Source organism: Oxyura jamaicensis, chromosome 2 (genome assembly GCF_011077185.1).
Source record: "Oxyura jamaicensis isolate SHBP4307 breed ruddy duck chromosome 2, BPBGC_Ojam_1.0, whole genome shotgun sequence".
NCBI classification, from domain to species: Eukaryota; Metazoa; Chordata; class Aves; order Anseriformes; family Anatidae; genus Oxyura; species Oxyura jamaicensis.
The window spans coordinates 134,551,526-134,563,602 of NC_048894.1; the positions used below are offsets into that span (position 1 = coordinate 134,551,526).

The 12,077-nt window shown below is 36.8% G+C and overlaps 1 protein-coding gene across 3 annotated transcripts in view; it reads right to left on the reverse strand.

Moving 5' to 3' along the window:
- Positions 1–415: 415 nt before the first annotated feature.
- The window catches only part of RAD54B (RAD54 homolog B), a 62,494-nt gene continuing 50,832 nt past the window's right edge, over positions 416–12,077 (reverse strand). For all 3 annotated transcript variants that reach the window (XM_035316436.1, XM_035316437.1, XM_035316438.1), the window contains 8 exons: positions 11,575–11,782; positions 10,898–11,037; positions 10,012–10,302; positions 8,458–8,633; positions 6,012–6,273; positions 4,658–4,724; positions 4,146–4,346; positions 416–1,630 (listed from right to left, as the gene is read on the reverse strand). In XM_035316436.1, the coding sequence (XP_035172327.1) occupies positions 1,410–1,630; positions 4,146–4,346; positions 4,658–4,724; positions 6,012–6,273; positions 8,458–8,633; positions 10,012–10,302; positions 10,898–11,037; positions 11,575–11,782 (1,566 nt within the window). In that variant the 3' untranslated portion in view covers positions 416–1,409. The remainder of the gene's footprint in view (positions 1,631–4,145; positions 4,347–4,657; positions 4,725–6,011; positions 6,274–8,457; positions 8,634–10,011; positions 10,303–10,897; positions 11,038–11,574; positions 11,783–12,077) is intronic.

Sequence of the window (12,077 nt, forward strand, 5' to 3'; positions counted from 1 at the left end):
AAGCATGATCACCACCATGCTCCACCACAGGCAAGGTGAGGAACAGGCTCTTTAACAGGCAGTCTAAAATATTAAAGAACTAAACTCTGTCTACAAACATCATTCTAAGTGTTCCAAGGAAAAAAAATTGTGTGACAAAAAATGTTCATAACTGATGTCTTTCTCCATCATCCCCTCACTTTGTTTTTCATTATTTTCTTGTGACATTCAGCTATCAAACTCAAAAACTCTCTGAAATAAGTGTCTATGATGGAGACAAGTCGGTGCATCTGACTTTCAGTTCCCAAACCGCAGCAAAATGTAAGGAAAATGTTTTTTGATGGGTTAGGATGGACTGTGAAGTCCATGACAATCTAGGGGGAGGGAGAGCACTGTTATAACATGTAGAACAAACCAATCGATTGTTTTCTGAAAGTTGGTTGGGCTTTTTAATGAGCCACTGCTATCATAACAGGTTCCAAATATCAAAAGGTTGTGCAAATGTGGCACAGTGCAGGATTACCACAGTGCCGCCCTATTCTTGCTCGAGGTCTTTCAAATTCTGTAAGTTTGCAGGTTTTCTGAAAATTATCCAGTCTTCTGTTCTTCAGGGCCCTTTGAAGTACTTCACTTAAAAGCTGTAATCTGATTTCTAGCTTTTGTGCCTTCAGAGAAGAAGGAAAATATAGTCATAAGAAAAATATACAGTGAAAATGTGTGCAGTACTCCAGTGTTTGACAAAAGGTGTCCTCAAAGGTAGTTAGCTAGAAATTAGATAAGCCTGTACTCTGCATGCCTGAGAAATGAAGTTTGTTTATTTTTCCAAGTAAAAGCAATAGCTGAATTTCATAACATTTTGACACAAGACATGGCCTCAGACTTTAAGACAGTGGCTATTGCTTCTACTATAATTAAACTGTAAATTCAAGGGAACAAACACCTCCCCTTGTTACAAATACAATTATACAGATACATGACTTTTCGTTGTCAAAACAAAAATCCAGCCAGACTCTTGTAAACAGCACGTGTATGTATATAGCATTGCCTAATCTCACAAAATGTGGCTGATGGGTTGCCAGCTTTACAAGTAATAAATCATTACGATCCAACAAAAACCATATAACAAAGTAGACATACATAAGAATGCATATAAAAATAATCTTACTAATTATGATATCAAAGGAACAGAAGACTTGAAAGCAAAGTTGGATTTAAAAACCTGTATTACAATTATTGCAATTATGATTAACTTAGTAATAACTGTAACTTTTTATAAACCTCAGGAATCGTATAATCACATTTATCCTGAAACCTCATCATAAGCACCCAAAACAGAATTTGGCAAAAAGAACAAAAGGTAACTGTACATTGGTTGTTCTACCATACCTATGAGGAGGAGGATGCAAGTGATAGGGAAAGACACTCAAGGTTTACTGGGTGGGGGAAGTTGGACTCGTGACATTCTGGAAAATGAAAGAAACTTTCTCTTTGATCCTTTCAAGGAAAGGATCAGCTAGAGCCTGATGTTGCCCAGAGAAATGTTTCCAGTGCATCAACTGTGACATAGAGAGTGGTTTCTTTGAATTAGGCTTCCCCTGGTCTTGTCCAAGCTGGCAGCTTCTAGATGCAGAAGGCTTTTCTGAGGAAGGATCTGAAAAAACGATGCAGAAAATTAATCAAAGAAAACTGAGGCAGAATTTCAGTCTGAATCAATAAGCCAGTTGGTAATAATAAATGAGAGAAAATAGAACATCACATAGAAATGTTCTGTGTCAATGAAAACCAAACATATGTATCCACAGTACAAGGGGAAAGGCTCTCTTTCTTGCTTATTGATCAAATTTATCAAAAATGTCATCTGCTAACTCAAAGATGAATCTTCTCACAAATAGAGGGGAAAGGAAATATCTTATCTGGCCGTTTCCTTTCTTTTGTCTTCCTATTTATGTGACATTTGGGTTGCTTTTCTTTAATTCTCAATGTAGAAGTATGTTGCAGCAAAACTCAAGATTATTTCTATTTCCTCCAAAAGGAGTCACTCCAACCAGCTAAAAATAGTTTGACTAGCTGTTTCATTGACTCAGCACACTAGAGGTGGATCTCTAGTGCACTCTGTACATTTTGTGGTGGTTTTACCCAGCTGGGCAGCTGAGCTCCACCACAACTGCTCTTTCATTCCCCCTCCTCAAAGGGAAAGGGAAGAAAATATGATGAGAAGGGACCAAGGGTAGAGATAAGGGCAGGGAGGTTGCTTAACAATTATTATAACAGGGAAAACAGACTCAGAGTACGGAGATTAGCAAAATTTCTTGCCTATTACTAACAAGCTAGAGCAGTGAGAAACTAAAAGTAAGCTATAAACCCCTTACCCCCATTCACCCTCTTCCACCTCCTCCCCGCGAGTGGCACACGGGAACAGGGGATGGTGGCTGCAGTCAGTCCCTAACACTTCATCTCCACACTCTTTCATGGTCCCTCTCTGCCCCTGCTCCCCATGGGGTCCCTCCCACAGATGCCGTCCTTCCCGAACTGAGCCTGCGGGGGCTGCCCACAGGCAGCAGCTTTTCAGGAACTGCTCCCACACAGCTCCATCCCACGGGGTCCATCCCCCAGGAGCAAACTGCTCCAGCACGGGTCCCCCACGGGTGGCAGCTCCCCCCAGACCCCTGCTCCTGCGTGGGCTCCTCTCCACGGGCTGCAGCTCCGGCCCGGGGCCTGCTCTTGCGGGGGCCCTCCATGGGCCGCAGCCTCCTCCAGGCCACATCCACCTGCTCCACTGTGGTTTTGGAGCCGTCTGGAACTGGCTCTGATCTGACATGGGGCAGCTGCTGGACTCTGCTCACAGAGGCCACCCCTGCAGCCCCCCGCTACCAAAACCTCACCACGTAAACCCAATACACATTCACATTATGCCAAGTGGTTCAATACATCTTATATTGTATACTGTATATTACAGTAAGGAAAAGACAATTCCCTGTGAAGCTCAAAGTGAGGAATTCACTATGTTTAAGAACGTCCTTTAGGGTTTCTCTTCATTTACCACCACAAAGGCTCTATTCACTGGGACCAACATACGATTACCCTTGATGGAGACCTGGTTACATTCTCTGCCTTGAGATCTTAGAGACTGATGCTGTGGCTGCATAGACGGAACCAGCGTGTATTCAAAGCATAAGATAAGCAGTGAAGAGTGTTAAGACAATTGCAAAATCCTAAATAAAACTATATGCACCAGTTGTCAGCACAGAAGTAATACAAAATTTCTTTGGATCACTGAACCTGCATCACTGCACACCAGTGGCGAAAAAAAGGGCTAAAATTTAAAACTACAGCTGCCTTTTCTACACAGCTCTAGGAACAGTGCCTAAGTGGAGGCTGGCATAATGTGAACGTCACTTACTCATACAAGAACAGAAGGTCTAATTTTTCAGTCCTTAAGGAAAGATACAAAGACAATGAAATCAACATGTGGAGCAAAAATAAGGAAAAAACTCACATTGTCATGGTTACAGAAGCATTGTGCTTTCACTAACCAAATCCTCCCCGTTTTGGATAGAATGAGTTGAGAAACGAATACAGCTCTAGCCTATTGCACGGAGACTTGAAAACCATCAAGAAAATAATCACATCAGGTCTGTATTACTTAATTCCTTGCTTATGTATGTTGAGAACCTGTGCTTTGGCTATTCCTTTGGCTATTCCTTTGGCTCTTTTTATTGTGATATCTGTTGATACTACATATACATATTTAATACCAAAAGAAAAGCGATGTACGAGGGGAGTAGACTCTCTTTCCTTTAAGAAATTAGAAATTGAAATCATCATTACTGTCCTTGAATATTTAGAAAAAGAAACCACCACATTTGGTGCAATGGCATTTGGTTGTAAGGAATCACTAGTTCAACTGGCCATAGCTAATCCGAGGAATTAAGAGGCATGATATAGGAATTGGTTGTTAGGGTAAGGAATGAATCTTTTCTCCTCTTCATCTCGTCAGGAGCTCCTATGGATCAGAAAAATAAGGCAATATGTGGCAGATCCCATAATGAAATTCATTATTTCAATCCTCTTTTACTGAGCACTGGAATTTCTCCAGTGACAGACTGTATATTCAAAATGGATGTATTTCCTCATCAATGGCCAGAGATAATGGAAAAGAAACTCACTTTGATGGTCTTTGTTTCCCATACAATCGCACTCAAGCAAGTCATGGGTAACACAGTTGGAATCTTCATGAAGTGTGAAGAGATTTTTGAGCTCCTCAACGGAAAAATGGATGTGTTCGGATGTCTTGGAAAGGTCTACAACTGCCCCAGAAAGGTCTTGTTTGCTGATCTGTCTTTGATAAATCTTTTCTTCTATTGAGCCTGGATTGAAAAAACAGTAGATACACTGGGATAATTTTTGACCAGTACTTGCCAAAAAGAAAAGTCAAACCCATTTCTTCACAACAATATTCATAGAAAATGCTGAACCACTATTTTCAACTACTAAAACAAGAGCAAGGAAAATGTAAATAGATGAATCAATGTGATGTCACTATTTTAACTGAATTCAGAACAAATTATGTATATTCTAAAAGAATGAATAATTTCCAAAAACATTCTCTCTCTTTATTCTACTGGCAATATTTCAATAGCTGTCTTAGTCTAGAGTATGTTTGAGCACCATCTCTGACCTGTGGTTAGCAGTCTGTAAATATGTACAGTATGTTTTTGACCATCTCTCCACACTCTGGCCATTGCCTGAAGAAAGGAAAAAGATGAAAAGCATTAACAGCATACGATGCAATAGAATTTCAGCTAAAACTTAGCATCTGCTGATCAAATTACCAGATCTGCTAGTTCATTCAAAAAGATGTTCTCCAAAGAAAGCATTCCTCAATAGCTGTCTTTGGCTATTTTTATAAAATCTTCTGGTATTAACTATAAATTATTTTGAAAATATAATTTTATTTCTTTCTGCTATTTATGCTCCTCTTTGTGTATATTATACCAGGAAAGTGGGGGTTTCATATCCTTCCTGCCAGCAATCCCCTCTTTACATTTTTTTTCTAAGCACTAGCAACAGTTTAATATTTCACGAACACTTGTCATTCTCCCCCATCTCCAATTCTTTTTTTACCATAATACATCTTTATAAATGACTATGCCATTTCTTTTAAGATTGTAGTTTCATGTATAATTCTTAAACAAGCAAACAAAAAAAGGTTTATGGTTACATGTACATATTAGGTACAAGTACTCATAAATGGTTTGCAGTATTTGGCAAGCTGTAGCAATTTTGAGAGATATAACAGTGTTTAAAGCAACAAGACAAGTGACCACATGGGGGTACTAATTCACAGTTGGAACGGGAGCAGGGGCAAGAATTGGAGCTTCTTTCAGGTAGATATTAAGAACTTAGTATTAATCTATAATCCAAAGTCTCTTTCCTATTATAAAAATATTATTTTTTTTAATTGCTATTATTAAGGACTATTTTAAATGACACTGTTATGTGAACTAAATAATCCCTTAGGGCCATGTGCACTGTTACAAGAATAGCATGGTACTAGCTTTGTTTTCTTTCTTTTAACATCATTGCCACATGATTTTCTCATTCTCTTAGCTCTGATCGGGACCTCTCCCTTTTTCTTATGTACAGCAAATCAACAGCAACACTTGCTACACCATCTAATCATAATTTTATTTTCTTTTTAGAAACACGGCAACTTTCCAGTTAAAAAGTGGTCAAAAGACAAAGGGGATACATGACTCACTCATCTAAAGTAACCAGAATCTACTCTTCTCATTTTTTTACTGACAAGGTCCTTCTAATGATGCATATATATATACGTATATATAAATGTATACAGATAGATAAATGTTTCTTCTTTTCTTCTCTGAAAGAATTTTCCTCCAGTATTGTACTTACCCAGATATAATGTGATAGTGAGGTAGCAATAAGACATGTCAAGCCAGACATTTCAAAATCAATCAAGAACTCATTTGATGCCCATCCCAACCTACACATACACAGTTGTATCAGACCTGAATATCTGTAGCTGGATTCCAGTCGATATCATACAGGATCAAATGAGATGCTCCAACCAGATTCAGTCCTACTCCGCCAGCTTTTGAACTGAGCAAGAAGATGAAAGCTGGACTGAATTTACTGTTAAAGCTATCAACTATATGTTGCCTCTGGGAGACAGGAGTATGTCCATCAAGTCTCGTATAAGAGTATCCATAACTTTTGCATGTCTCCTGTAATATGTTCAACGTCTGAGTGTAATTGGATACTAGTACCACTCTGTCAAGCAGAAAAAAAAAAATTATCATCTTAGACCTCGTCAAAGTACAACAACAAATTAATGAAGACAACTAAAAAAATAAAATCACAAGTCAAACAAAAATTAAACATCAACACGAGGTTACTCATATTTCCTAAGAAACTTTTAATATTCTTTGAAGCACATACTAGATTCAGATGCATTACGTCTTATCATCAAGCATTTGAATGTTAAATAATTAATGTTTTCCTTCACAACAGAATTTGGCCCAATTCACAGATTACAGGGATCCAGTATAAACCACACACACACACATATATATAATATAAAATAGCTGCTCTTAAGGCAGCATTTGCAGAAGACGTTGTAGCAACTAATTAAAAATACATATGACTCTACCTATTGAAAAAGCTACCGTGAACTTCTACAGATAGCCTAGAAAAATAATGATAAATAAAATCATGAAGTTCAGTCAGATAAGAAAGCAATGACTCTTGCCTGCACTGGATGACTGAAAAGAAATGGACTGAGGCATGATGAAGATAACAAAAAATATAGTCTGGATTTTTTTAAAAAAAGTAAGTCTCCTGGTTTGTTACACTAATGACTCTTATTATGTCAGTGTTATTTCTCTTACATTTTGAGTAAATAAGTTTCAAAGATCTGAAAATCTTGAATTTCTGTCCTCAAAGGTAGTGAGAATGACACTACTGAGAGGACAAAGAAAGATCTTTTTAATCGAAGCCATACACAATAACCACAGTTAGGGCATTTTCTGATATATCTTGTCTAGAGGTCTAAACTAAATGCACAAAATTCCCTCAAATAACAAATTTTTTGAAATCTTTAGAAAATATTTTTTTACTAACTACAAACAATTTCAGGGAAAACTTTGCAAATTAACATTTAAAAATTGTGTTATACTATTGTTGTTGTTGTTGCTGTTATATAGTTGCCCTTACAATCAAACTATATCCAAGACGTGTTTGTAAAAACTTTGTAAGATAGATTTTTGTCAATCAACCTGAAATTCACACCTTTGTTTTCACTCAAAAGTAGAAATATAAACTTTAAAAGAGGACTGGAATTGAGTCTGTATATTACAAAAAACTATTTAACGCTGATGAGAGCAGATAAACAGAAGAAAAAGAAACATGAATAGCATTGAATTAAAGTAAAACAAGTTTTTGAAGTTGTATAATAATGCCACAAAATGAGCTGTAACTCAGCAACTCCCATAGCACTGACAGGGAAAGGTGTTTTTTCCTCATACCCCTGATTCTTCTGACTTACATGAAAAAAGGCTAGCACATTTAGATATTTAGCTGTCATTGGTGCCATTGGATGCTAGGCATATAAACTCCCATGTCAGGCTCGGATTTCTGATTTGTAAGAAGAGAGCATCAGGAAGAAACAAATTCCGTTGCATCAGTGCCAAGAGATCTGCTGTTACTTCACACTACTGAATTACAGCATGTCCTCTTTAAGCATCAATTAAAAGTTAAAAGCTAAATACTTTTGAAATGGCTGGGCTGTAAGGTATGAGTACATGAAAAAGTTATCACGAGACACGAGGTCACGTTGAGATTTCCATGAATCAGCAATTCCACAGTAACCAACCATGTGCATCCTATTACCCCGTGATAAACAGAGGTTTTCCTACATGTCAGTGACATTTACCATGGGGGAAATACGCAGTTGTTGTGCAAGTTCACCTGTTAAGACTTGTTGCCCTGGACAGAAAAGGCAGCAAGCACTGAGCAGTTTAACATGATTAAAGGGGAAAGAACTCATAATCCAGTCATTAAGAATATTTTAGTGCAATTTCAAATATTTAATACATTAAATAATTGCCTCAAGGAGATACAAAGCATTGGGAAGACTTTGTAGGTAAAGATAATTTGTCATAGCACAGGAGCTGTAGCAAACTCTATCCTAGTTGCTGGAACCCAGTATGAAAAATACAATTATCTTTGCCTGGAAATAATATGAAGAGCAACTTTGAAAATTATGTCAGCTGCAAATTGTAGGTTAGTAATTTAACAAGAAAGAACCAGGAGTAAAATGCATAAATATGCTTGGCACTTCTGCAAACAGTTGCAAAGGTTTTATTTTGAATATTATGTACCTACACATCTGAAAAGTAAAACAATATGCAGAAGCTCACTCTTATTATCTCCCTTTTACCTTTCTTTCACACTTACCTTTCAGAAGAGTTGAGCTCACGGATTGCTGCTAACAACTTCACCAGCACCTGCAATTTTCCTGAATCAGTTTCAGAGAAAGTGTCAGAAGTATAATCTTGTGGAAAGACATCTGTTAGACCTTCGTAGAGACTGGACTCATCATGTTCATCATTCATCGGATCACAGCTTTTTTCCTATTAAAAATAAAAGGATTCAAGTTTCATATACCCACTAAAATATTTTCTGCTTTTTAAAAAACTAGTTTTAAAACTTTGGTATATTTTTCATTACAAAGACAAAAGGAGGCATCAAAAGCTGCCAAAAGTAGTGTATCATGTGAGCATGACAACCTCCCGATACTGGATTGAAAACACAGTTTTAAAATACTGATAGCATTTACTGTGGTTTACACTCTCTAATCCAAGATTTTGCTTACACCTGAGTAGAGAACAAGTGGAAATACTGAAAAGTGAAAAATGCACTCGACTTCTTCTCTACTTCAACAACCAAACAGATAGACAGCCATAACTCAAGCCTGGGAAAAAAATCAATACTCTGATTATTCTTTCTAAATCCCGTAATACCTTATTATGGAACCCACAATCATTGACTTCTGGGGGGAAGATATCGTCATTAGGATTCAGTTATGCAAGGGAAGTGAAGAAAAGCTTACAAGTAATACCAATAAAATAGAAGAAATACAGGTAATATTTTGCTGTAATTTGAAAATCGAGGTTTCACAAGGAGGAAAAAGGCAAACTAATAAAACCTCACAACAGTGATAAATGACTTGCACATACAGTCCTTTTTTCATCCACATAGTTTCTAAAGGGTTACACTTTCACTTACAAAAAATTTCAAATGCTTATAAAATCAATTACAAGCAACAGACTTTACTTGACAGTGTTGTCAGTTATGTCAGGGATGTCTGCTGTGGACATTCCTACAATGTCACAAAGAACCTCTTTTAAGGAACATTTACATTTCCACTCACCTTACTTGGACTTCAACTAGTGTCCAAAGAAGTTACTATTACTAAGCTCTAACTATCACACTATTTACCTATAGGAATGAGAACATTTCTGTAGAAATAATGTGTACAGCGTGACAGGATTCCAGGAGAAGTGAAAATTGAGACATCTAGTACCGAAGACGTGTTGAATCTGCAGTTCCTGGTATCACTGAACTCAAGAATGTACGGGCAGGGAAATTTCAGGGGAACCAGCAGAGTATACAGAATAATCTCTGGCTAAGTGCTCCTTGTAAAATTCACATTTATATCTATATCTACAAATATTCAAAGAAAAAACTAGGAGGGAAAATACATGAAGGCAACAAAGAGCAAGAAAATACCCTAAAGCCACAGGAAGGTGGAGAGATACCTTCCCTGAGTACGTTCACATCTCCTAACGTTTACATCTTTGCAAGCAGATCTCCTAAAGCAAATCAGATGTGAAAAGAGAGCATGGAAATGACCTTACCTAACATGCACATTGACCATAACATATTTTTAGTGACCTTTGTCCACCAAAATGACTAGTTTCAGGCACCCACCCCCATGCAAATAAATACCTTTACAGCTTTAAACAGAAGACATGGATGATTGCAAAGCTTTTTCAAAGCTCCTATACATATTAGGTGAGGACTATTTTCTAGCCTGCCTTGTAAACAGGATCTAATAACTTGAGAACTAAGCAGTTTTCGATACAGTTCAAGTTGCAGTGCTGTTGGTCGGCAGAAGATTATGCTCTCCTTTTTCGGGGGGAGAAATTTGTTTATAACCTCCTGTGTTCTCCTAAGAATAAAGAGTCCAGTGAGGCGTGTGAGTTCTGCTGCTCTTTTTTCCCCTAACTCCTTTTCCTCCTAAAAGAACAAAGCACAAAATTAATGCTCATCTTGCATTCCATCAAAGTAATTTTCTATATGATTTTAAATAGGGAGCTAATGAGCATTTTAAATGGATGATACCACTTTCAGCATGTGAATATAACGAACAGTTCTACAATTACCACTGCATTAGCTTAGTTCTAGGTTTGGTTTCTGAAGGAGAATAATACCTCAAAAGACATCCAAGGCTCAAATTATATTCCAGAATTTCTGTATGCAGTACAGATGAAGTAAAAACATGCAGATATTGCAGTATTGTGGAGAAACTGAGAATTAATAGAGTATAATCATATTAAAATTTACATGGCACTATCATGCATGTGATAATTTACATGCATGATGTTGGAAGAATATATTTTGCCCAATAATGAAAATGCAGCTGAAATGCCATGATCTCAACACACATATTCCACCACCCCCTTTTGAAAAACAATGGAACTTATTCAAATACGAAGCTGAAAATATTTTGCTACCATTAGTAGTCCTGAGCTTCATTTTATTGCATAGAAAGCAAATTTCACATTGCTCTCTATTAATTTCCTTCTGTAACTGCCTTATTTTAATGATATACCTTTGTTGCTGAAGGTTCTCTGGATCTGACAATCGGCTCCTCATATATCTTTCTATATGTGGACAAAGAACCAAGTACTCCTGGATTTACAAACTCTATTAATGCATAAAATTCTTGCAAGTCATTTTGGATTGGAGTACCTGGAAAGAGAGAAAAGTAATTATGCATTTGGTAAGTATTTATTGAAACAGACAGAAGTAAAATTGTTGAATGCAGAATTTAATGTTGAGAGTGCATCACAAGGACAGAAGTTTTGTTTCAACATGAATTACTCAGAGTACTGAATTAATCTAGAACAGTGATTAATAAACTACTGTCTCCCTAACTGAACCGACTGCACATCTAGTTGTTTCGACAAAGGAATTCAAAAAGTCAATTTCTAAATCAGTTCTATTAAATAACTACAAAAGAAAATAAGGAGTGTGTATAATCGGAGTCCTGCTTCCCTTACAGAAGGTCTCAGGCTCCTTGTCTGTCCCTTAAGTTAGACAAATTTTGCATTTATTTAAAAAAAAAAAAAAAAAAAAAAAAAAAAAATTTATTTAATAATTTGTGTGCTTAATACTCATTGCCAAAATTTATATAGTGCTCCTGTCACATTTACAATATCTTTTCCCTTTACCCCAAGCTGGCACTTTTTGCATAGCAAAATATTACAAGTGACTATAAATACTAACCAGTAAGGATTATTCTCCTCTCACAAGACAGACTAGTAAGGGCTGTAGTTGTCTTAATGGAGCTATTTTTCAGACGATGTCCTTCATCGCAGATCAGGAGGTTAAATTCTATTGCCTGAATTTGTTCCAAAGATCGTAGCAGCATCTCATAACTGATTATCATAACTGAATAAAGTGGAGAACTGATGAATTCTTCTACTTTGTGGTCCTACAGGCATAAAGAAAATATATCATACAACTATTTCTTTGGAGATCACTCATCACACATTTTAAACATCTGGTGTCTACAGAAATTTTCCAGCACGACACAAAACATTTACCATCTCCTCCAAGAGCTGGATTATTGATTCCTTCCTAATTTGCAAAGGAAATAAGGGAGCTGATACAGCATTTTTTTTTTACTTTATTTTATCACCTCATTAATAGACAATTTATTATTCTTTTAGACCTTCAGATCCTCTGAGACACATTACCATGAAGGTGAAAAGCCCAGATTCCCTATA